At 35.5% G+C, this 27,861-nt stretch overlaps 1 protein-coding gene and 1 non-coding gene across 2 annotated transcripts in view; both read left to right on the top strand.

The window, feature by feature from the left end:
- Positions 1-27,861, top strand: part of LOC138710217 (protein O-mannosyl-transferase TMTC1-like) — a 1,461,941-nt gene that overhangs the window by 1,403,036 nt on the left and 31,044 nt on the right. Inside the window, exon 12 of the mRNA XM_069840877.1 lies at positions 18,435-18,649. Coding sequence (XP_069696978.1) covers positions 18,435-18,649 — 215 coding nt within the window. The remainder of the gene's footprint in view (positions 1-18,434; positions 18,650-27,861) is intronic.
- Positions 8,236-8,311, top strand: TRNAC-GCA (transfer RNA cysteine (anticodon GCA)). Its single transcript has one exon. It is a non-coding gene; the product is annotated as a tRNA-Cys (tRNA).

Raw genomic sequence — 27,861 nt, 5'->3', positions numbered from 1 at the left:
GCAACTCTCAAAATATTTGTTGTGTATTGAATTGAATTGTTTATTTGGGAAATCCTCTATCGACCAAAATAGGCAAAATTGAGTTAAGTTTAGAATCATACTGTTTATAGATATAGATATGTGTATTCAATTGAATTGCTTATTTGAGAAATCCTCTATCGACCAAAATAGACAAAATTGAGTTATATTTAGATTCATACTGTTTATAGATATAGCCTACGCATCGTTTAGTGCAGGAATCCATTATGTGGTAGTTGACTGCACACCCGTTTCATTGCTTTGACAATCGAGATTGGTGCAAAAGCCTTTCAAATGCCTAAGCATAGTGTTTCTGCCCTAAAATACATACAGTCGGCAGTCATCCACTATTTCCTAGTGTGTGGACATTCGTTCTTTCCGTGACCGCGATTTTGGTTCAATCAAGGGACTTTTGAGGAAAGCCGACCGAATCTATACACCTGAACATATACACAAATCATAGTAAAGATGAGTAGAATCAGTCGCTTCTCCATTCATCAGGTCTAGACTGATGAAATTCTATCTTTCAAAGACTGGTGGTCACGTTCGTACAAGTAAATGACAAACTCTAATGAAATTCCTGAAAGAGATATACCAAAAGATCAGAGAACTCCAAGATATCAGCCTTCACACAGTTCGCCTACAGTGGTCAAGTTGTCGAAAAGTCGTTCATTGGTGGCTTGTCTTTTTCTACCATTAGTATTCTGATGTTCCTGCACTACTTCCGCAGAAGGCTCATCTTGGTAAAAAGGTTGCAATAAATAAGAAGAAAAAACTGGAGAACTTGCAGAAACTTTCAGAATACATCCGACGATATGAACATTTCTATGATGACATAGGCTACTGAAGTCACCGACTACAGAAGCTGAGTGTCTTTATATATTATGTATGTAAGAATTAGAATTTGAATAGGAATTTCTCTTAAAAGAGTTCTCAATATGAAATTTTGTAAAAACGAAATGTTCATTTTTTATTTTATTTCTTCTTTTTTATAAGCTTTTTCAGTTTTAAATTGAAACTTGTGTGGTGTCGATATACGGAGAAAAACACATGACGCTCTTTAAGTTATTGTTCCTTTGTTCTTATTAAAATGACATGTATTAATAAATATTAAACTGGAAAATTACTTTATTATTGCAGAATCGCAATATGTGCCGGTTTTAAAAACAATTTTTTAGACGCTGAAAAAAAGTAAAATAATTTTGACAAGACCGTAGCCGTATTTAAAAAGTGATTATTAAATTCATTAATTTTTTGTCAACTAAAAAAAATTTTGAATAAGTAGTTTAGTTTGTTTTTTTTTATTTTCTCGAACATGGTCAACTGGAGATAGGAGATTTCTGAAATAAACGGTTCAATTAAGATAAATGTGATATCCTCCAGCAGCAAACGATATTTTAATTCCTATCACACACACTCAACATCAGTAGTGATGGATGGAAAAGTCTCTCTGATTAAATCTTGGAAGTGGTTAATATCTTTAATGGACACAGTACATCCTTCACATTTTTCTTGACATTAACCTATAAGGTAGAAGTCCAGTGGAGTCAGGAAACGTACTGGACATGATTTCCATTTGCTCCTTCCGAAAATCTATGTAAAAATGTTCTATTTGAGAATCCCCAATATACGACAAATGTGCGGAAAGATTACGTTGGAGTTATAAATTTGAGATACTGTAAACTGTCCTAAATGTTATGGTTTATTTAACGACACTCACAACTGCAGAGGTTATATCAGCGTCGTCGGATGTGCCGGAAATTTGTCCCGCAGGAGTTCTTTTACATGCCAGTAAATCTACTTACATGAGCCTGTCGCATTTAAGCACACTTAAATGCCATCGACCTGGCCCGGGATCGAACCCGCAATCTTGGGCATAGAAGGCCAGCGCTATACCAACTCGCCAACCAGGTCGACTTGCAAACTGTCCTAATTTCATTTATTATAGAGGTAAATCTCAAAGGGTAACAGTGGATTGGCAGGTAACTATGTATAGTGCGTGATAGGTCAAAACAGTACTAATACATACATAAGTGTTCTAGCCATGGGCAGGTGTTTCACTACAAACCCAGCATTCTCCAATCTTTCCTATTTCCTGCCTTCCTCTTAGTCTCCGCATATGATCCATATTTCTTAATGTCGTCTATCATCTGATATCTTCTTCTGCTCCGAACTCTTCTTCCATTCGCCATTCCTTCTAGTGCATTATTTAATAGGCAGTTTCTTCTGAGCCAGTGACCCAACCAATTCCCTTTTTTCTTATGATCAATTTCAGCATCATTCTTTCTCCACCCATCCTTTCCAACACAACTTAATTTATTGTCTGTTCACTTCTCACGCCCATTCTTCTCAATGCCCACTTTTCAAATGCTTCTATTCGCTTCTCTTCATTTCGTCGTAATGTCCATGTTTCTGCGCAATACAATGCCGCATTCCACACAAAGCACTTAACTAGTCTCTTCCTTAGTTATTTTTCCACAGGTCCGCAGAAGATGCTCCTTTTTCTATTCAATGCTTCCTTTGTCATTGCTATCCTTCTTTGACTTCCTGACTGCAACTCATGTTACTGCTTATAGTACACCCCAAGTATTTGAAGCTATTCTCTTTCTCTACTGCCTCATTTAGAATTCGCAAGTTTACCTTCTTTATTTGTCCTCCTGTGATCATGGTCTTCGTCTTATGTGAATTTATCTACATTCCCTACTGCTCACAGCTGTCATTTAGTTCCAGCAGCATAACCCTTAGTATCGTCTTCTCTTCTGCTAACAACCCATATCATCAGGAAATCTTATGCACTTTATTCTTCTTCCTCCTACTTTTACCCCTCCCATATTCTGAAAAAGTTTCTTCGCCAAATTCTCCAAGTAGATGTTGAACACGGTAGATGATAAAGGGCATCCTTGTCGTACTCCTCTCCCTATTTCACTTCCTTCTGACACTTGTTCTCCTATCCTGACTTTGAATAGCCTCCTGTCTTTCCAATCCACACTAATTCTCTTCAGGAACAGTACTAATAATGACAGAAATAATACTAATGATAACAATCGATCTATAAATAAGCATGGTATTAGGATGAATTCTTTGATAATTTATTTCATTTAGTAGCTGTTTCACTTCTTTATATGTTTTAGTTACAAATATAGGCCTAGTTTAAAACCCCACCGAGACTTTACGGATATAGTTTACTTTGTATAAACATACACCCCCTATGCCTTATTTATGCTTTGATTTGCAGTAGAATTTAAATATGAGCGTTGCTGACATGACTGACAGCACAAAATATTGGAAACGAAACACAGACGTTAGGTCTTTTTTATAATGTCCACAATTTTAATATCCATTTTATTATGTCCATTACATAAAAGTCCATTACACTTTGTCCACAAATATATGTCCAATGAAGTATATGCCGACTTTATTTTAGTCCTATTGCACAAATTTTATGTCCACAGTTTTACGTCCAGTACATGACTGTACAATATCCATCTACAAATTTACTGCAATTCCCTACTTAATCTCTTCTGTATGTTTCTCTTCATACAGCTTCAGATGATAACTAATAGCTTTGAGGTAAGTTCTGATATGTCCTTCTTCGTTGTAGTGGTTGTAATTCCGAACAATTTCTTCTACTCGACTTAACTTTTGTAGGTACTATCTTTCAATAGGGTGTCGCACATTTAAATGCCCGCCAAGCAACTGGAATATTATAATTTCATTATTTCTTTGTTCTTTCTTGATAAATTCCATGAATTTCGAGACGGACGCGTGATGTGTGACTATGTGTTTCTGAAAGCGGTTGTGGCAGCCCTAGAATACGTTAGTTGTTTGATGTTGTTCTGCCAGAACCTGATTATAAGTGTACCATATTTAAAGTGAGTTGCTCTTCTTCTTCCTCGAGCAGGTGTTCCTCGGATGTAAGTTCTTTCCATGTACAATGCTAGAACAATTACGTCGGGCTCAGTATTAGCCTCTCTATAAGGTAATCAAAAACAGCCTGAACATCTTCCAATGGTACAAAAGGAGTTGACACTAGTTGTCGAATGTCATTTCTTATTTGGTTATCTTGTCGATCAGAATATGCATTTTTCAAGCCCATGCTAACAACATTTCTCCAGATAGACCGGCAAAAGTGAAAAAGAAACCTTTTGATCTCAGCATGAGAAAACTCAGCTAATGCAGCATTTATTGCAGCCAACTCAGTGTCCATAATAATCGAAGATGGTGTTAAATTCAGGTTACTTTCTCCAGCTTTCAGTTTAAAGTTGTGAAATCTAATTCGGCAAAAATGTTAATCGTTTCTTGTCCAGAAACAGTAAACTAAGGGAAACACTTGTCCTCATACAATACCATGAATTGTGTATAATTGATAAAAAAAATGGTTGGAACAGACTTAAAAGTACCGTCAACATAGATGATGTCGCTTCTACTTAGATGCAGAAGCGCTTACTCTGTAAAGAATATTACAACTGTACCGGGATCATTTAATCCGGAATCGAACTCTAAAAATTGTGCTTCTCCCAGAGTTTTATTATACGGATCCAAGAACACACAATCATGTAAATCTCTTGGGAAGGGTGGACGTCCAACATTCTGTTTCCTATTCACCATCCGTACCGTTGCCATTCTAACGGGCAATAACATCAACAGCTCTTCATCTTCTATTTCAGATAGTTCTTGAATAACAATGAGCCTATCTTAAGGTGGTTCGTTTGGGTGACTTTCAGCCTCGCGTTTCACTCGAGCGACTATTTCCTTAACGCGATTCCCGGCCGGGTTTGCGTTATGCGTATGATTACCTTCTTTAAAGATTTGTATATCATTCTCCACATTCCTGTTTGTGCCACATCTTGCAATACGCACATCTCTCTTTTCACAACTCCAGTATCTCTTTTGACCATTAATGCTGTATGAATGATGGTAACAAACGCTTTTATGCAATAACAAAAGTTTTCCTTGTTTTAGATTGAACCAATTTTGGTTCATCCATGGTTGTAGCTCAATGTACTCCATAGTTTGGATGAACAGTGAAACTGGAAGCTAAGAATACTGCTGATGCAATATTAAATAGAAGTGGACATAAAAAAAAGTGGACATAAATAAAAGTGGATTCCGGCACACTGGCGGCGCTGATATAAATTCGGCAGTTACGAGCGTCGTTAAATAAACCATAATTAAATCAATTAAAAGTGGACTTGAATATAAGTAGACTTGAATAAAAGTAGACATAAATAAAAGTGGACAAAAATAAAAGTGGACGTAACAGTAATGGACCCAAAAAATCGACGCACATAAAATGTGGACATAAATGAAAGTGAACAAAAATATTAGAGGACATCAGTCATATGGACATGGTTGAAATGGATTTAACGTCTTGGAAACACTGGAAACATTCGACTTCATGTCGGCGGCAGAGATGTCTGTTAGCTACGTGTGAATTCCTGGGGGAAATTCTTTGCAGTCGTTCAAAGACAGCCTTACCAGGTTTCCAAGGGAACACTTCTTTATTGTCTACCGGCACAGACTTCCGATTCATTGGCACATCATTCTACAGTGACAAATCCATTGTTGGAAGTGTGATGTTAATTAATTGCTCTGTGAATGTTGAACCGTCCGGAGGGGTACGGTTACAGTTCATTCTTTGATCCTTCTATTGATCAAGGTTGGTTCGGTGTAGCTTACACTGAAGGAAATATAGTTCATATTATTAAAGACAAAGCCTCCAGCAAAAGTCCTTTGTATTCTATCAGTTAACATTCCACGAAAAATTTAGTGTTCACTATCTGATATACGGTACTCTATAAAATGTTTATTGGAGAACAGCAGTTATGGAAAAATTACTCTCCTTTCGAAACCTCTTTACATTTTCTCTTATTAGCAAATTTAGAAATTTACTTTCCGAAAAACAATTAACCACCGCAAGTAGTATATAGGATTCTAAAAAGTTTTAATATTTTAAGAAGTGGTAGAACTCATCAAAATAACTAAAAGATCTAAGAAACATGTATCCTGAAATTAATATCCTCCGCGATATAAGAATTTAACTTGATGTGAGTTTCATTCATCATAACTAAAGACCGTTTTCTTAGTCCTACAACATTGGAATGGGTATGAGTGTGCACGGGAAATACATTACGTTACGGTCCTTCAATAGAAACCCTGCTCACAAACACAAGTAACGCGCACTACAGGGCCACTCTAAACAAGTTCCTTACTCTTAAAAAGGTACAGTATACTTCAATTTAGCAATGTTTATGAAACATTATTATGCACTATTAGTTTAAATAATGGCGTCTAAAACAAGTACGAAAGTACAGAAGTGGTTAGAGGCATTCGGAAAATAGTATATCTGTGTAATTTGCGACACAATTGTAATTGATATAAGGCTAACATAATCTGTTCTAAAAGATGATATTTATAGCAACACTTTAATTTAAAAAAGAAAGATATAAACCGTTTCAAATTGATAGAAAGAAGTGAGTCTGACCATCTACCTTCAACTATACTCCGCTCCATAATGTCTGACAGGAGATATAAATAGTGCCGATAGAGAGAATGAAAAGTTTAATTGCTATTCCATCAATCACAGAGGTCTCACTCTTCGTTGCCTTGAGGTTGCGGGAGGTAGAACGCTTCAAGATAAGCGTGGAATGAGACCTCTGCTATTGTTTCAATAGAAATTATACTTCCCTCTCTCTCACTCTCTCTCTCTGCCGATATGGTTTTCGTCTCCTGTCAGACATTATGGAACGAAGTATAGTAATTCAGTAACAAAGGACGAATTTAGGAAACATCTGTATGAAATGATGGTGCATACCAACATTCCTTTCAACAAAGTTGACCATAACCACTTAAAAAAATTCATTGGAAAGTACACTTGTATACAATGACAGTACTTGTGTTACAGTAGTACCGGTATTTTAATTTTAATTTTAGAGCAAAAATGATTGAATGTAGGCTTAAACAATTAATTGAGGGCAGTAGCCTACTTCTATACAGTTGTATCGGTGATTTAAGTTAAAATATTACAATAAAAATTATCTTCATATGGCTTAAACAATGTATTAGGAGCGGGACCTATGAAACAGCAATATTATTTTTAATTTAAAAATTTTCATGAAAGATTATTTTAATATAGACTTAAACATGTTAAGAGTAGTGTCTCCAATACAGTAACATTTTAAGTTAATATTTTACATCAAAGATTGTTGTAATAAGGCTTAAACATTGAATTAAGAGTAGTGCCTGTGAAATAGTTATATTTCAAGTTAAAAATTTACAGCAAAGACTATATTTATTCTTTTGTAATACACAACACAATCCTACTCTTGAAATCATTCTTTTATTTGTGTATTGTCGTTTTTGATCTCGATGCGGGAGTATGGTGAAGATCACGTAAAAGTAGTTCCTAAAAGGCTAATTTGTATATCTCTTCAGTGTTGCCAACTAGTACCAGATATCACCAAAGAGGGTAAAGTCACAATGCAATAAATGATAGTAGTAATAATAATAATAATAATAACAATGTATTGCTTATTTATGTATTTACCACATCTCATCTTTATGTTGTGAGGTATTTTCTAAATCATTACTTCAAGAATTTGTGAAAGAGTATATTTCTTCCTTGGTCTCTCGCACATTATGTTGGTAATTTATTAGTAGATAAGTACGATCTAATATTAAAATGCATTTTGCCTGACAACATGAAATTAATTTTTTGACTAAATAGTTCACGATACACGAGACCTAACCCAAAAATCTATTCTGTTTGATCACGTGAAATGATTAGTACGAAATCCAAAAACAGAATACCACTTTGAAATATGTATACTCTATTACTATTAAATACGAGAAAAATTCGTATCGGCACCAGGAATCGAACCAGGACCTCTCAGCTCTGCGCGCTGAGCGCTCTTACCAACTGAGTCATTCCGGGACACGATCCACGGCGCCGGCCGAACCCCGATACATGTCATATATGCAGGAGCGCATATTTAAATGACTTTGTGGCCATATTCAATATCAGTTTGTGACAACTGCTAACGGTTTAATATGTATTAAACCGTTAGCAGTTGTCATGAACTGATGTTGAATACGATACGGCCACAAAGTCATTTAAATATGCGCTCCTGCATATATGACTTGTATCGTCTCAAGTGCAGGTAGTAAGGCCGTAAAATAGCATTACGAGAGGGGTTCGGCCGGCGCCGTGGATCGTGTCCCGGCATGGCTCAGTTGGTAAGAGCGCTCAGCGCGCAGAGCTGAGAGGTCCTGGGTTCGATTCCCGGTGCCGGTACGAATTTTTCTCGTATTTAATAGTAATAATACAATATACTAATTCATATTAGTCGTGTAATATTCAATGAGGTGGGCGAGATCTCATACATATGAATATTTGATGTATGTATACCTTACTTAAGATACTTACTCCTAAGACGCCACCATGCTATTTCCTCTCTTGGACATTTAATAAAAATCTGAACACTAAGAAATATAATTCTATTAGCCACATGCATGTTTCATACCAAGTAGATCTATTTTATATATTTTTAATATACTTACCTGAATATAGTGTTGAATTGGAATCACAACGCAACAGAAGTGAGTATTGTATTGATATTAATATTAATACCGATATTACTAATAAAATCACTTATTACATTCAAATTTCACAACCTAGTTAGGTACCTCAATTTCATTAGTGCGAACCAAAACTATTGCTGTCAACGTAATAGTTAAAAATATCTACCAGTTTCCGTACTTTTCAGTACTCGAAATTCGAAACAAAGTTGGTGAAAGAAAATTCATTCTCAACATCTTCACAGGATTCGATAAAATGCATTGTCTGTATGTGGATATAAGGGAAAAATTGAGTCTGTGCCAAGTAAGTTTTTGGGTAGCGCAGTAGGTAGACAGTTGGTGCGCTTAGCCAAAAGACCCAGGCTCGATACCCGACCCCAGAAGAATTTTTCTCTTCAAATTATTGAAATCAGCTTCACAGGGAGATATACCTGAAAGCTCGATTTTCATAATACATGTTACTGGTCGTTAACAGAAAACCACAATTTTATTCAAGTAACACAGAGGTTGTGTGCACTCAATGTTGGATGTTTCACGGTTTGTCAGCCACTTTAGGTATGTGGATATAAGGGAAAAATCGAGTCGTTGTCTGGTAGAGTTCCTTTGTAGGTGAAACGGTAGAGCTTTGGTGCGCTTAGCCAAAGGTCCCGGGTTCGATACCTCGTCCCGGATAATTTTTCCCTTGAAATAATTCAAATCAGATACCCGAAGGCAACTTAGATTCTAGAGAGCGACCACTTTTTGTTTGGAAAGATTGTGCAGTATTGAAAAAAATAATGGGTTGTTTGAATATTCGAAGTCCCAGATACAAGGCAATGTGTATGTTCAGAGACCTAGAGCACAGATACACAAGCTATAGCTAAAGGAGTTATTGAAATTCGTTCTATTTCGAGTGTTGTCGTAATCAGTTCTGAAACGCACTTTAAAAGACGGAAAGAAAATGGATTTTTAGGAAATAAAAGACGGATATGTATATGTATACATATAAGTAATGTCGGTCTCGGTAGCATAGTCGGTATAGCGCTGGCCTTCTGTGCTCGTGGTTGCGGGTTCGATGGCATTTAAGTGTGTTTAAATACGACAGGCTCATTCAGTAGATTTACTGGCATGTACTGCGGGACAAAATTCCGGCACACCGGTGACGCTGATATAACCTCTGCAGTTGCGAGCGTCGTTAAATAAACCATATTTTTTTACAAATAAATCGTACAATATAGTCTAAATTTGGACCTTCGTGAGGATATCGACATACCACGCAGAAGTGAACCCTTTCTTCTTGTCTCAGTAGGACAGATGACTCCGACATCTCTGTGTCATACGAAGGGAAGCAGGTTCGAGTCTTACCTGAGTGACATTTTTATTTCCTGAGCAACGTTAAGATGATCTTTTTTCAGAGTTTTGGGACAGATGCTTCAGTTTCTTTAACAAAGAGTGTAATAATTACTTTCCAACTCCTATTATTATTATTATTATTATTATTATTATTATTATTATTATTATTATTATTATTATTATTATTATTATTAAACTTCGCCTGGTCACAGAAGCAAAACATACTATTAATTAGAAGATAGTTTGTCTTCCTGATATAGCCTAAGGTAAAGGTAAAACAATTATGCGAAAAGTATTAAAAAAGTTTTCTGAAACTTCATTTTGACGTTATTTAAATCGTAAACTGATCTGAGCAGCGTAAGTAAGCAGCCTACACATACATACTTGTTAATGATGTCTCTCCGTTTCTTCTCTTAGTTTTCTCTCTGCTCTACTCAGTTTTCTAAGTTCCTCTGTTGGAACAGATATCAATTCAGGACAGGATACTATCTGTGTTTCGCAAAGTCTAATTGCATTTAATACATTTTCCACCAAAGTTACAGCGCAATTCAATCACTGACTATTCTTAGCTAAAACTTTCCTAAGTATTCCATTACTCTCAGTTCATTTTTTAAACACTTTATATAAATTGCCTACTAGTACTTGTATTTAAAACTACTAGTATCTAACAGATTTTATTCACGCCATACAATGTCACCTCTGGTTAAGGTTCTGAGTGCTATGTACGTCTATTACACAAGCCAACCATTAAGAAACAGTTTTATTAATATTAATTTTTTTGCATGTTGAACACGGAAATAAGCATAAAACGTGTCAGGAAGTACCGTTTGTTCACAATTTTAATTTTCTCGCTGAATGTGTGTCATGTCCATGAGGACATTAGGGTAATGGAGAGAAGATATCGAAGACGTTGGAATGTGTCTGTGGTTGGTGATTATTGCTTGTTACTACATCGAGAAAACTCGATGTCATCTCATAAGAGGAAGAGTAACATACGAAGTTTTACAGAGAAGAGAAAAAGAAAATATTAGTATGGGAATGAAGATGCTAAATACATTCTAGAACATACATCGGCAAAACTTATTTTCCGAATGCATCAGCAGAACGCAACAAACTCAGCATTCAAATGGAAGGGATGAAAGGAGGTGTATACGCTTCCTCTAACCACAGTATTCAATGTACAGTGCCGGACTTTAATCTTAGAATTACAACATTGAATACCGGTACCGTGGTTATATTATTGATGTATTTTCATTTCTTTTCTATCTCTTTTCACAAATTTCGTTGAACAATGACTGATAAAGTATAACAGAAAAAAACCGGGCCAATAATTCAAAGAGAAATGATATTTGAGTAACTGATCAATCAGAATAAAATTACATAGTCTATGGCTAATTTTAACTGTAAAGTGAGATACTCATCTGTAATACGGGTTCTTTTCGAATTTGTAATGTTCACTTTTATAAAAAAATTGTTCACATAGTGTATAGGGGAGAGTCGGGTAGTATCGGACATCGGGTAGTATCGGACAGTGCGTTTCTTTCATCTACCAACTGATGGTAGTACCTGAATGACATGGTTACGTTTCTCTATGCGACATCACAGAAACGTAACCATGTCAATCAAGTACTATCATCGTGTGGTAGATGAAAGAAACTCACTGTCCGATGTTACCTGATGTCCGGTACTACCCGATTCTCCCCTAATATAATGTGTAGCCATACATGGCTGTAATTTTAGCTGCGTAAGGTCTCAGATTAGCACATTTTAATTGGTTTTGCAATTTGAAAATATTAACACCTTCGGAATCTTTACATTGTGTTTCCAAAAAAACATGTAATTTAAGAGATATACCTACAAATTCCTATTGCAGTTCAGGTCTTACTATCATTATTTCTAAGCCAAAAGATGTCCATGTAATTTGTTTCAATTTTTAGAATTAAATTCGTGAATTCGATGCTGATAGATGAGTCATCCTGCCTCAGCCCATAAGAGAGCTAAGAAGTCCCGTTTCGTGGACGAGTAACCTGATAAATCCAAAGCCCTTCCTATATCAGCATCGGAAACCAGTATTACATCAAGATTTCACCCCTACCTATTTTTGCTTTTCCTGATGATAGGTGAAATGAAGGTAATGAGGGTGAGGTAGAGAATGTTAGTGGAATATTGATGGGAAATAGAAATAGCCCGAGGAGAACTCTTTGCAACGTCTGCTTTTTCCACCAAAACTACCATCACTGAGGTTCAAACGTGAGCCTCCAGGACGGAAGATCAAAGCGCCCTTCAGTCACAAAGTGGCCGGGACTCCTATGATGTGGACATCCACCTTAGGTGACACAGAGTATCATGTTGACAATAGATCATAAGGTCCGAAGTCTCAACTGTGGCTCCCACGCAATGCTGAATCTACACCACTTAGTCGCTGCGTGTGTTGCAACGTAACTTAGGCCCAATTGTATAAAACTCCCTGACTAAAGATCATCTTTGATCGAAGATCGAAAAGTGAACCGAGTTCAGACACTTCTTCTATTGTATAAAACTTTTCTGCGATCAAATTACCTTGGTTCAAATGCAATCTAGTTCACGTGAAAAGGATTTGGCAACATCGCATAAACAGGTGAAATACTTGATGCGCGGACAGGTTTGTTCAGTGTTGCCAATATAGCGACTTTAACTCTTTTTCAACAACAATTTCTTTTAACTTTTATATTGCTTAAATAGGGATTTAGTGACCTTTTTAGCACCCCATAGTGACAAAATTTAATATTTATTTGTTGATAATGAGAAATCTAGCGACTTTACAACTACTCTTTGGAGACTTTCCGTACACTCTGTTGGAGACACTGGTTTTTTGTGCAATGTAAATAATGGCGGACAATAAGAAGAAGGTTGACTGTTCTCCGAGTTATCATGTTATGGTGTTTGATACTGCTAAACATAATAAAGCTTTATAAAACGACCATTTTCATCTAGTAATACAGTTAATTGAAAATTTATGGATGTACCTATCATATCCATTAATAATTAATGGTTGTTATAAACATAATATAATTATATGTTATGTTATTTGATACTGCTGAACACGATAGAGTCTTATAACATATAAGAATGTTTGTGTATTAAGGCAAGAAATGTATATAAATGTACCTATCATATCTATTAATATTAATAATAATGGATATTTTATTTGCACAATCTGTCACTTGTATATTTCAAACAGAAAATAAATAACTGAACTTGGATCATCTAACTTAATCGGAGAAATTTCTTCAGTCAAAGTTTACTTTAGTTTGAGACAAATTAATCTCAGATTAAACTTTATACAACACAAAATTCCAAGTTCAGCAGAAACAAGGATCAATTTAACCTCTGATCTAAGATTAAATGGTTTATACAATCGGGTCTTAAACTGTTACACAAAGTAAGCTTTTCAGCGATATTTTTCTCATTATTTCCCTCTGTTACATGCGATTTGTCTTTTAAACCACTCACTCATGAAAGTGAGACAACGTTCCTATAAAATGAAAAAAACACAAAAGCGTTCTATGTTTATGCCCATTTACTGTGGAGAACAGCATATCGCCTCTCGTGTGTAAAAAGTTAGAGTTGCTCTGAACAAATAGCATCCATGAAACAGGTTACAAAATAAACACTAAATATACAGAAACAACCGCTCACGTGCGTGGACGTAATCTGCTACTCCACCACCCGTTTAATTAAAAATATAAATAGGACTCCAGGTAATTTGACGCGGAATTTCACTGTTTTTTCACATCGGAAGACTTGAGTGCATATAAAAATACTGGATAGAATTTCGTTCGCAGGCATACATACTGCTGCATTATCCAGCAATTAATTTCGCTTCACTACAGTTTACCGGTAGAAAGGCTGGACGTAAAAGCCGTGAGTTAAAATGTGTCTTTGCAAACGAGAGCAGCCACATTAATATAATAAAGTCTAGACATCTAAAATATAGCAATTCATGGAAATGAATCGATTTGAAGGTGTAAGCCTTAAACAATTATATTGTTTGAGAAAGATAAATATTAATGGTCAGACCGTTAGGATAACTATACTCATGCAACTACATAGTACACGTTGTAACTACGACAGTTGAAGTAAATAAACATCCCAGTCCAAGTGTGGTAAAACAGTGATATTGTATTCAGGACTTTGTGTGAACCATAATAAGATGTCATATCTCTAGAAATGAAATATCTGTCGTAATTGAAAGACGACGAACATATCGCACGGGAAATTTTAATAACTCTAGTGGTGGTGACATTATTACAATCATTATTTCGTTAATATTACTATTATCATTATTATCATTAATATTACTCTTATTATTATTATTGTTATTATTATTATTATTATTAATTTTATTATTATTATTATTATTATCACGCAGAATAAATATGGGAAATGCGTGTTATTATTCGGTTGAGAAGCTCTTATCATCCAGTCTGCTGTCCAAAAGTCTGAAAGTTAGAATTTATAAAACAGTTATATTACCGGTTCTTCTGTATGGTTGTGAAACTTGGACTCTCACTCTGAGAGAGGAACATAGGTTAAGGGTGTTTGAGAATAAGGTGCTTAGGAAAATATTTGGGGCTAAGCGGGATGAAGTTACAGGAGAATGGAGAAAGTTACACAACGCAGAACTGCACGCATTGTATTCTTCATCTGACATAATTAGGAACATTAAATCCAGACGTTTGAGATGGGCAGGGCACGTAGCACGTATGGGCGAATCCAGAAATGCATATAGAGTGTTAGTTGGGAGACCGGAGGGAAAAAAGACCTTTAGGGAGGCCGAGACGTAGATGGGAGGATAATATTAAAATGGATTTGAGGGAGGTGGGGTATGATGATAGAGACTGGATTAATCTTGCACAGGATAGGGACCGATGGCGGGCTTATGTGAGGGCGGCAATGAACCTTCGGGTTCCTTAAAAGTCATTTGTGAGTAAGTAAGTATTATTATTATTATTATTATTATTATTATTATTATTATTATTATGAACTTATCAAATATTGGACTGTAGAATACAGTAAACCATTCAGATCTGTCTCAAATATAATTTTCTTTACGTAATCATAAATTTGATTTGAAGTCCCCGGGACTTCAATATGAGTCTGCATTGTTGAAAGAAATTCTGGAGTCAGTCTCTTAATGGTGTGCTTGATAAAAAATTATAACAATAACTAAACGTATCAATTAGCCTATCTGGTTCTTTATATATATAAGTTTCTACAGGGTGATTCAGAACTTATGTTACAGAAGAACATTGTAGTTAGAGGGTACTGAAACAAACATTTTTCGTTAAGTAATGTGTGTCCTATCTCTCACCGGTACGGCGCTACAGTTGTCTCAAAATTATGACTAGTAGTGACTGCCGCATCCGTTCAGGTGTAGTAAGTATGTATTACAGGCAAGAAGATCACAGAAATGGTCTACAGTTGTGGGGTACACTAGGGCCTTCAGTTGTCCCCACAAGAAGAAGTCAAGCGAATTAAGATCTGGCGATCTTCTGGCCATGGGTGGGTCCTTCATAACAAATCCATCTGTTACCAAATGTTGCCGTTAGCTGTTGCCTTGCCACAAGACTGAGGTGCACAGAAACTCCGTCATGCTGGAATCACGTCCTGCAGCGTACTGCAAGGGGTACGTCTTCCAATAAAACGAGCTGTGTGTTTTCCAAAACGTCTCTGTAATTTCCTCCCCTTAGCGACATGTGAACCGAGTAGTGTGTCGTTAATGATGCCACAACACACACTGACTCTCACTCGCACCTGATGAGATCTGACGGCAATGTAATAGGGACTTATCTGCTCCCGAATAAGTTGGTTATGTGTGTTAAAAATACCATCCCGTGTGAAAGTTGATTCATCAGTGAACAATGCACAACTTACAAACTGAGGTATCATTGGGCTTTGATAAAAAACCATATCTATTTCGGCTAGTGCTCTCATGCTGTAAGGCTCCACTTTCCTAATGTTGACTCTCTGATGACTGAGCTTGCAATGACCTAAAAACGCATCAATGAGCATAACAATAGTAAACAATCACAACATGGCAAACGGTCACAACACTGAAACAAGTGCAGCTCCGTACCAGTGCGAGATAGGATACATATTGCTTAGTAAAAATGTTTATTTTAGTACATTCCAACTATCATATTCTTCGGTAACATAAGTTCTGAATAACCCTGTATATTATAGTGAAAGAAATTAATCTCACAACGTATATTTGGTTTACTCACCATATTAAAACATTCGACAAGGTTAAGAGACCGCTATTATGGAATATCTTGCATTTTAGATATTTACTGTAACATTTAATAAAGGCCATTCAGAGTCTGTACAACGAAACTAATTTAATTGTATCAACTAGAAAAGAAAGAAGTAGAAACAAAATTACAGTGAATCAAGGACTTCGACATGTTTGCCCCCTGTCTCCAATTTTATTTAACTTATATTTGGATCATGCCAGCAGAAATGGCAAGACAATCTACTTTTTGACGAGAAGACTCAATTAATTAATTTACTCTTCGCAGATGATCAAGCCATATTATCTTTTAACGAAGGTAACTTCCAGAGAGCTGTATATATAGACCTACCTTGTCTAAAAGAATGAAAACATGCAACATTCAAATATGGCGTTTTGTGGAAAGAATCAGATAAAAACTAGAATTGTCGTGGATAATTTTTTAGAACAAGTGAGACATTTTAAATACTCAGGTTTCAATTTAGTACTAAGTAAACAGAAGATGTTGATATAAAACTATCATTATTTGAAGAATTTTGCGGCACATTAGAACGAATACTCCTGAACAGAGCAATGATAAAGTTCTATAAAGTAATGGCGGTCCCTATGCTACTATATTGCTCTGAATGCACAAAACATCAACAAAGAATTCAAACAATTGAGATGAAATTTTTATATCCAGTAGCAGCCAGAAGACTCATAGACAAAAAATTTAAAATGAAGTAATTAAATCAGAGCTCAGTATATTTAATTCAAAATAATCAAGAAGAATATTTAAATCATGTTTTAAGGACGGATACAAATACACTCCGATATATATATTCTTCTTCACTACAATCCAACAGGGGGGCGGCGAAGTAGAGGACATGAAAAACGATGGAGGGAGCAACATAGCTTTTAGTTTGAAACTTGAACAGGTCACCAGTTATATTAACGGTTGTTCTGTATGGTTGTGAAACTTAAACTTTCTCTTTGAGGGAGGAACAGAGGATAAGTATGTTCGAGAATAAGCTGATTAGGAAATTATTTTGGTCTAAGAGAGATGAAGTTACAGGCAAATGGAAAAAGTTATACAACACAGACGTACACGCATTGTATTATTCAGCTGACATAATTAGGAACATTAAATCCAGACGTTTGAGATGGGCAGGCCATGTCGTATGTATGGGCGAATCCAGAAATGTACATAGAGCGTTAGTTGGGAGGTCTGAGGGGAAGAAGACCTTTGAGAAAACCGAGACGTAGATGGGAGATTAATATTAAAATGGATTTGAGGGGGGTGAGATATGATGGTAGCGACTGGATTAATCTTGCTCAGGATAGGGACAATGATGGGCTTATGTGAGGGCGGCAATAAATCTCTCGGTCCCTTAAGGGGAGAGGATGGTATTTTTTCGTCAAAAATGAGTAAGTTTTTTAAAAAAATCTTTAAAATACGTGTTATGTGTGGAATGCATAGCATAACATTTTGTGGGTATTTGTGTCCTTATCGGATGTTGAGACGTCATTTTTAAAGTTCCTGCGCTATGGATTTTTAAATCACACGCCCGGTTTTATCAGTTTCCAGTAACTTCGTTTTCTTTTTTTTTTTGGTTACATTACCAGACAAAAATGAATATAATTTCTGAACTATTAAAGATACCTGCATGAAATTTAGAACACACATTCTTTAGACTATTAGGAAACTTCTCTCTTTGACAGAATTTGTTAATTGATTTCATTTTAAAAATACGTCCGTTTGTTTGCAAGAAAGGAAATCAGAAAATTATTATTAAATTTTAATTGTTTATTTTACAAACGTAGGCACTAATATCAAAATTCTGTTACAGACAGTTTGTAGAACATGCTTTTGCAAATACATTGCAAAAAACTGTGTGAATCTATCTTTAAAAACGGTTTAGATATATCGGTTGTAGTACAATCCTGCATTGGGTATATTTTTTTCAAATTTGGGCCCCCAAATAATTTTATTTTTTTTTCAAAATATTTTTATTTGGTCGAGTTGCCACAGCTATGAGCTCTCTGCATACAAAAAATTAATATTTTACACCAAATAGGAAAAAAGTTTAAAAAAAATACCATCCTCTCCCCTTAAAAGCCATTTGCAAGTATGAAATGCTAAGCGTCAAATGACTCTTAAGAGCTTTGCCGCTGATTTGTACCGTTTTTAATAAGAGAGAATAATTACATATCTAACCCAGCATGTTAATTTGTGAACACTAATCGCTCTTGGCAGGAAAGTGAACCGCAGCGAGGAGGCGGCGCGCATGCTGGAGCGCTGCGTGCGTCTGGACGCCGCCTACACACCCGCGTACCTGCTACTGGCGAGGCTTTACCAGGACCAGGAGGGGCGCGGTCTCGCCGTAGGGCGCCTGTTACGACACGTGGTGCGTTTACAGCCCAACAGTCCCGACCATCTGGCAGAGCTGGCCGCCTGGTTGCATCAGCAAGGTGAGTACATGACGCCAACTGCTGGTTGGAAGTTTGAGTGGGGAGCCGAGTGTAATGCCAGGAGCTCATAGCACGCTGAACCTTCCACGTCCAAAAAAAGAAAATTAAATAGGTTTTGCCTGACCTTTTCTCACTGGTAATGCGCTACAGAATTAGAAAGGCGAGTGCACACTACAAGGAGTCTGAAACTCACACGTATAATTACATATTTTTTAACTTGGCCAGTGTGAAGACTTCATATATAATGGGCTAAATGACAAAATATTATTAGGTAATGAAACCATAATTTTACATATTTATCACGTTCTTTTTAAATTCGCATCCATTCAAGACCATGAAAATATGTTTAAAAAATAAAACAGCATGAAACCTATATTTAAGCTGCAAGACTACGAGCTATGTGAACTACAATTGTACAGATGCGGAAATAAAATGTGGGCCGGGTCTTGGTAGCAGTCCTCCTGAATGTAGGCAACAAGCTTTGCAAGACTGTACACAAGTAGTACTGCGTGTTTAGTTCAAAGTGTGTCATGGCTCGCCGTATGCCGTCATGAGGCTAGCCGATGCGCCTAGAGAATTCAATCTTCCTACACTTCCGCAAAGGCGTATTACCTATGTGCCAGAGAAGTTGCCTGGCAAGTACGGCGTTCATTCTAAAGAGTAATTACTGATACGTACAGTATTGCCGGTAGTGGCAGGAAAGTGAACTGTTTGGAAACACGTACTGTGGTGAGTTTTTTTCCTTTATGGGGAGAGGGTTAAGACGATTTCTTACGTATTTGTTGACATTAACTTCGACGGGCAACATGGACACGGAGCATTTGATTTGTGTTGTGGAATGTTGCTGTTACCGATGATAACAAATATCCTGCGCACGATTTGCCCGCGCAAAACACAGTTCGAAAGAGGTTATGGTAGCACACAGACCGTACAGCCCGCCATCTGTTGCTACGACGTACACGTTCTCAAGTTCAGATTGAACACCTTGAATAATAGGCAACTTCTCTGATATAAAAGCTGAAACTCGCTTCAAATCGCTGACTCACAACAGTGACGTCATGACACACTTTGAAATGAACACCCAATATACATTTAAGCTATATTTTTTACTGCACATGCGCAATGTGTTGTATCTAGGCGACCAATTTTTTTTTTCCTGGGTCTGTACCAACCCCGGGGCATAAGCTTGAAACGGTGGAACCAAAAAGGTGTACTAGTATGGCCATCAAATTACCCATAGTTCATCTCTTTTTGCGGTGTGTTTATCAGCTGTTTGGTTTATATTATTAAGATTACAAATTGTTTCGTGTTGTTGTGAATATTTCAAAAGTGTTGTCAACTTCAGCAGGTGTTATTTTTTTATAAATATGCTAATGTTCTGTTCGGCTCAACTGTACAATATGTCCGTTGATATGTCCCCCTATGCTTTAACATGTGAAGGAATCCCAACATCCTTCTTGATAAGAGAAATAATGTGGAAATGAAGTGTTCAGTCCATGTCACAACCATAACACTTTTAATAAATACATAGTGAAACATACATTGATGTAATAATCTCTAGTAGTCCTGTTACCTCCAGATCCATTCTAATCCGTTTACGTATGACCAAAACTGACAGTAGCAATTTAATATTTGACAATTGGCGGTATTTCGCGGTGGATTATGGGGTGTAAAAGGTATAGTTTGACGTCATATCAGTCGCATCGATTTCATGCATATTTGGCTTGAAGTACTCCCTCCTTTCTTTTTATCCTCTCAGGTCTGTACTAACAATAAATATAATGAGTGGAAGAAAGTGAAAGAACATGAGTATGGAAACAGATTATTTTCTTCAACTCTTGCAAACATAAATTAGTAATCTATAGAAGAAGTGTTCAAAATGTGAAATAAGGGTACAAATAATAAATAGTGTCATATACGACCTGAGACTTTTTGTATGCTAGCTGAAGCCTTCCAAATTATTACGCACTGGTAGTCTCTTTCGCAGGAATGTGTTAGTTTGCAGTTTGAAGCTGAACTGTTGAAACATTTATCATTGTTGCGCTTTCGAGGAAAGTGAAAATTTTGGCGATAAGTTCTTTTCTTGAATATACAGTGCTATTCCTCAATGTTAAAAATATTTATGATATATTCTTAAAGAGAAATAATCTACGTTTATAAGAATGTATGTTCAATTGATTTCGTTTCTGAAGTATGATATCTTTTGTGGTTATGACTTACATCAGTGTGTCACAAATTTGATATACCATTATTATTAATATTCCCTCCATATACCCTGTTTTTCTGTGTCGTTACTAGTGTTGGCACGTGTAGCAAGAGGGTGAACCTGACCTTCCAACAAACGTAGAAAACAGTGGAATGCAAAGGCAATGCAAGGAGCCATGAAACAAATTTGAGAAAAGACGTGAGAGACAATTCATCAGGATTCAGTATTACGATTGGCAAAATATCTTCTAATGCTGAATGTTTGTTCTGTGCTATTCATAGTAAAGGCCAATTTGACTTACAATTTTCTTAGTCTTGTAATTTATTAATAGTGTTACATAGCCTATTTGTGCCTCCATTTTGTATGAAGGAAATATGTTAGATTTTGAGGTTTTTTTTTTTAAATAACAACTTACGAATTTCTAAGTCCAACGTACCTTTCAAAGTAACGTTCATCAATAAACAGAATGATACTTTACGTTCAGTATTCAAAAAATATGTAGATTACAAAACGAAAAGAATAAATAAGTAAAATGGTGCAAATCTAGTCTTTCAGGTAAGGCTCCCTGTTGAACATACCATCCAGAGGTCCCGAGATCGATACCCGGCCCCGGAACAATTTTTCCCTTGAAATTATTCAAGTAAAATGGTATTCAATATTTGTAACACTTCTTCTACTTATATAATGAAGAATATACTTTTCTTAAAATAATAAAAAGGAATAAATTATTTTTAAGTAAACGTTTTATGAGTGCACCAATTTTCTGCCAAATATCTTATTTTGAAAGATTTTCATTAAAGGGTATAAAAGATATTCTGAAACGAGATATTTTTTGTCATCTTCGTCAATAAATGTCTTAGCTTTGGAGTAAAACAATAGAAATAAGATCTTTCTCCGAGGAGACTATAGAACCTTGTCCTTTCTTCCTCTGTTTTATTGTTTACGTTCACTATCATTCAATAACAATATCACGGTGCAAAAGAAGTTGTAATGTTTACAAAAACTCTGAAAGAATATAGATTATTGTACACTACATGAATATGCACTAGTTGTAAAACGGAAATAAATTCTTTATAACAGCGCATAGCCCATTAAATTTGGAAACAGTGATGTTCCTTGAGGATAGGGATATTTTTGGACACAATTTTAACCTATTTTCAGGTCCCGTGTTACTTGGCCCTTAAGTAGTTAATAAAGGTTATTTCATAACACACTTTAAGGCAAAAAACCGAACAATTTATATTTTGTCACTTGGCCCATTATATATTTAAACACTTCAGTTAAGTAGGAGAAATTTGGAGAAGATCGTACACAGCAATGTTACTTGGAAGGAAAAGAGTAAAAGAAAAGAAAGGATGCTGAAGTTTAAAAGAAAAGAAAGGATGCTGAAGTTGTAGTTACACACATTTTAGAAAACATTGGTCCCGCCCGCATACTGTAAACCATCTCCCGTTGACTCGTATCCCTATAACTTGGAAATATATTTTTTACTTATCACCGACGGTGATCTAATATTATGTAGTAGCCATGCAGATATCTTTTAATGTTCTCAAAAAATTTCCCGTACTCTCACACGTAATATGAAGTATAATTAATTCTGTAAATTAATATTTGACCAACTTAATTTACACATGCAAGTACAGTTGGTACCTTCAGAGTTTGTGAGAGGAAGGAATGCGATAAGGAAATCATTAAGCGTCGCCCATGCTCTAACGCTATTTCAAAACACACAATGTTACAAGGGTCACCCAAAAGTAATGCACAACATTTATTTTAAAATTACATTTTTATCCTACACCTTTGCTGTTTTCACAGAATGTAGATACAGACTTTGTGAACAAAATTTCACTTTTCCACATAATCCCCGTCCCTTTCAACTGTTTTACGCCTCCTTGAAACCAGGGCTTGTATATCTGCATGGTAAATCTGGACCAACACGTCTGAGCCAGTCTTTAGAAGAGTGCACGAGGGAGTTATCTTCAAACCTCGTACCGCGAAGGGATTCCTTCAATTAATCGCATGGCCAGATCAGGGTGTAAGGCGGTATTTCAGTATTGTCCATTCAAGTTTTCTGATGCGGTCTGTGGTCTTGTGACTGACATGTGGCAGTGCGTTGTCGTGCAATAGCAGAACATCCTTCTCCCGATGTGGTCGAACACGATTCAGTCGAGCTTAAAGTTTCTTGAGAGTTGCCAGGTACACGTCAGAATTAATGGGGGTTCCGTGTGGAATGTTGTCCACAAGCAAGAGTGCTTCTGACTCGAAAAACATAGTAGCCATAACTTTTTCTGCTGAAGGTGTAGTTTTGAATTTCTTTTTCTTTGGTGAATTTGCATGATGTCACTCCATTGTCTACCTCTTTGTCTCCGGGCCAAAATGGTGGAGCCATGTTTCATCTCCTGTCACAATTCTTGCAAGAAAGGCATCTCCACCATTTTTATACTGGTTCAAAAGTTCTATGCACACTATTTTTCAGGTTACTTTGTGCGCTTCTGTCAACATCCTCGGACCCCACCTGGCACAAACCTATTTTAACACCAACTATTTCGATATTCTGCACTCACTTACTGCTCCTATTCCAATTTGGAGTGATAATTCTTTCACTGTTACTCGTTTGAAGGAATGCTATCATGGCACATCTCATTGAAATGACTTAAATTAAATTTGAATACAAGCGGGAAGAATGTATCTATGACCTCCATAAATTGCTAAGGTGTAGAATAAAAAATTAAATTAAAAGAAATGTCGTGCATTACTTTTGGAGTAACCCTCATATTAACCGGTCAGAAAAATATTGATCACAATCTGTCGGTTATTGACAAGCTCGAGAACTTGGGTCGGGTTTTTATCTCTTCCAGCAGCTGTGACTGATACCTTATATCACATATATAACAGATTGTTTAGTCTTATAGACTTTGACGGCAACAACATTTTATCAATTTCATTATGTTGCCATGTAACTACTGTAAAAGAAGTCACTTTATAACTCTCATTTGAATTGCATGGAGCAATTGTACTTCCATCTAGCGATTGTTCTCAATCGACGGTGGCGATACTGGTGGTTGTTCTCTTCCACATATTACAGATTGTAGCATGGGGATAACCAATCTGTTATATACGTATGTGATCAGGGCTGATATGTAAACCTTTATCCCACTTCATCTCTCGCTAGCAAACATTCCTGCTCCTGATAGTATCCATTACGTCGTTCATTCATTCATTCATTCATTTATTTTATTCCATAGATCTTACATGAGCAATGAAGCTTTAAGATGTGGAACATGTCAACATTTTACAATATTACAATTACAATTTTTACAAATTTTTATAGTTTTACAATTTAGTAATTTTCTACAATTTTTACAATGTTGTACAATTTTTTTTTTTACATTTTGGCGAGATGTAGTGAGATGAAATGAGGTCCGAGGATTCGCCAAAATATTACCCGGCATTTGCCTTTTCGGTGGGGGAAACCTCGGAAAAACCCAACCAGGTAATCAAATCAAAGGGGGTAATCAATCAAAGGTGTTGATGCCAAGGACTCGCCATAGACCATCCGGCTTCAGTCCCACGGCTGTGGAAAACCTCGGAAGAAACCAAAGTCCAAAGGGGGATCCAACCCAAGCCCGAAAGCAGCTCCGGAACAGCAGCCCAGCGAGTCTGCCGACTGAGCTACATCGATGGCTCTACTAAAAGTATACAATACATAGCCAATCAGATTATTAAATTTACAAACGCAAACGATCATTCATAAGTTGAGCTATATTATAATACAAAACAATTTAATTAAATTTAAGGTATAAACAATTCAACCAGTTGTGATATACAGAAATTGATAATACATATCATGCAAACTACTTCAAATTACAAACACAAACAATTTATCAGTAGAGCTATATAGATTACTATTCAATTTAAAGCATATACAATTCATCGGCCAAAACTATACAAATATATACAATACAAAGTAGCATACTTTCATTAAGCTATAAAAATTTGTGCAATTAATATCAAGTAGATTAATTCAATTTATAATCATAAACAATTCATCAGTTGAGCTATACATATAACCATTCAATTTACAGTAGGTCTATATACAATTCATCAGTAGAGCTATACAGAGTAGTAATCATTTTAAGAACATATACAATTCATCAGCCAAACTATACAAACATATACAATCAAATTAGTTCAATTTACAAACTTATTTTCGTTAAGCTATACAATTCATATGAAGTAGATTAATTCAATTTATAAGCTTAAACAATTCATAAGTTGACGTATACAGTACATACAATTCATCAGTTATGCTAAAAAAAAAATACAATACATAGTAAACAGATTAAGTCAATATAAAAACATATTTTAGTTGAGCTATATAAAATTGTACATGTCATTTAAGTAGAATAATTCAATTCATAAGCATAAACAATTCATCAATTGTGTAGAAAGTATGAGTATGTAGAAATTTGGTTAATTCTTTTCTGAACCTTTTCTCGTTGTTCTTCAAATCTTTAAGATTATTAGGCAGTGTATTGAAGACTGTTATACATGAATAGCGAACTCCTTTTTTAAAACAGCTTAGACTAACAGAGGGTAGATGAAGATCTGATTTATGTCTTGTATTAAAATGATGAATGTCTTGATTAGTACTGAATTTATCTTGGTTCTTAATATACATCATCATTAGGGAAAGAATGTATTCACAAGGTAAAGTCAAGATTTCTAAGTTTCGGAAAATATTTTTACATGAGGTCCTTTTATGCACACCGGCCATTATTCTTATAGCTTTCTTTTGTAAAACAAAAACGTGTTTAGCTTCAGACGAGTTACCCCAGAATATTAATCCATATTTCATTACAGAGTGAAAATATGCAAAGTATGACATTTTAAGTAAGTTTATATCACCAATAGTAGATAAGGATCTTAATGCATAACAGGCAGAGCTCAATTTACGAGTAATACATTCTATATGCGTTTTCCAGTTCAAGTGATTATCCAATTCTAAACCAAGAAACTTTGTGCTTATAGATTCTTTGAGATGAGTTCCATTTAATCGAATACTGTAGGAAACCTGAGCACTATTGTGTGTACTAAATTTGACTGCACTGGTTTTATCAACATTAAGTGCTAGTTTATTTGCATGGAACCATTCATTCATTAGATTCAGCACTGTATTAGAAGTGTTTATAAAATGATCGTATTGTTTGCTTGAAATAATTACACTTGTATCATCTACAAATAAAATTACTTTAGATAAATTGTTTATGGTCAAGGCTAAATCATTAATATAAACTAGAAACAACAATGGACCTAAAATTGACCCCTGCGGAACACCATGTTTAATATTTCTAAATTCTGAATAAGTAACTTTATGACTATTTGGTACATTTATTTCTACTTTTTGTTTTCTATTTGATAAGTACGATGTAAACCAACCCAACATCTCATCTTTAATACCATAAAACTTCAATTTTTTTACTAATATACTATGGTCTACACAATCAAATGCTTTAGCCAAGTCACAAAAAATCCCACCTACATGTAGTTTCGAATTTAATGAATTTAGTATTTCATCCACCAAACTAAAAGCAGCATTCTCTGTCGATTTTTGTTTTCTAAATCCAAACTGTTCTAAAACTAATATATTGTTGGACTCCAGGTAATGATATAATCTATTATACATAACTTTCTCAAACACTTTTGAAAATGTTGTTAATAATGATATGGGTCTGTAATTAGCAATAGTACATTTATCTCCCTTTTTGTATATTGGTTTTACTATTGAATATTTGAGTCTTTCTGGAAAAATACCACATTGCATTGACAAATTGCATAGATAGCTTAACGGATGGGATAATATTTCAGAACAAGCTTTCAGAACTTTACTTGGAATTTCATCATATCCAGAGGAATATTTTGTTTTTAGTTGTTTTATCACATGCATGATTTCTGCTGCGGTAGTGGGAATAAATTTGAGACCTAAAAACTCAGTGTTAAATGCATCAGTTAGGTAACCAAGTGCAGCATCTTCTGGACAATCTTGAATGTTTAAGTTCTGAATAATATTTATATAGAAGTCATTAAAATGATTTGCAATTGCTTTTGGGTTATCTATTTTACTATCATTGATTTTAATGCAAGTAATATTTTCACTCTTTGAATATCGATTAGTTTCATTTTTAATAATATCCCAAATAGTTTTAATCTTATTATCTGAATTTTGTATTTTTTCATTCAGATACATTTTCTTTGCATCTTTTATAACTTTTGTCAAAGTTTTACAGTAATTCTTGTAGTAATTAAGAACATGAGGATCATCACTATTCCTACTCATTAAATATAGATTCCTTTTTCTAGCACATGATATTTTAATTCCTTGAGTTATCCACATGTTTCATTAATACTCACTTTATATGCGGTAGGCCTATATTTTATAGTTATAATTTTATTTGGAGTTGAAAATTATAATGATACACCAGACCGAATGCTCTTTGAAAAACACCAAAAGCTTGAGGTGGTATGAGATTTATTGGAGTTGTCAATTCAGCTTCTTTCTTCATGAAATTATACACATTTACTATAAAATTTACTTAGTCTTACGTTAAAATGTGTAAAATTGTTAAAAAAAGGCATATATCTTCTACAGACGGCCCGTTTCAACGCCATGTCACGTCATCTTCAGTGTCTCTTGAACCACTGATGATCTTGACTCTATGATGTGCATTTGTCTATGGTAGGGGTGGGGGTTTCATAACCCACAAACAGCCAGCCCCCACCATAGGAACAACACACCCCACCCCTACCATCGACAAATGCACATCATAGAGTCAAGATCACCAGTGGTTCAAGAGACACTGAAGATGACGTGACATAGCGTTGAAACGGGCCGTCTGTCGAAGATATATGCCTTTTTTTTTAACAGTTTTACACTTTTTTAACGTAAGAATAAGTAAATTTTATGCTTTTAACAAAGTGTTAACGAGAACTTTAATCAATGATGACA

The sequence above is a fragment of the Periplaneta americana genome, chromosome 12 (assembly GCF_040183065.1).
Source record: "Periplaneta americana isolate PAMFEO1 chromosome 12, P.americana_PAMFEO1_priV1, whole genome shotgun sequence".
Taxonomy (NCBI): Eukaryota; Metazoa; Arthropoda; class Insecta; order Blattodea; family Blattidae; genus Periplaneta; species Periplaneta americana.
Note: the sequence above shows the minus strand (reverse complement) of the source record. Positions and strands in the feature narration are given on the sequence as shown.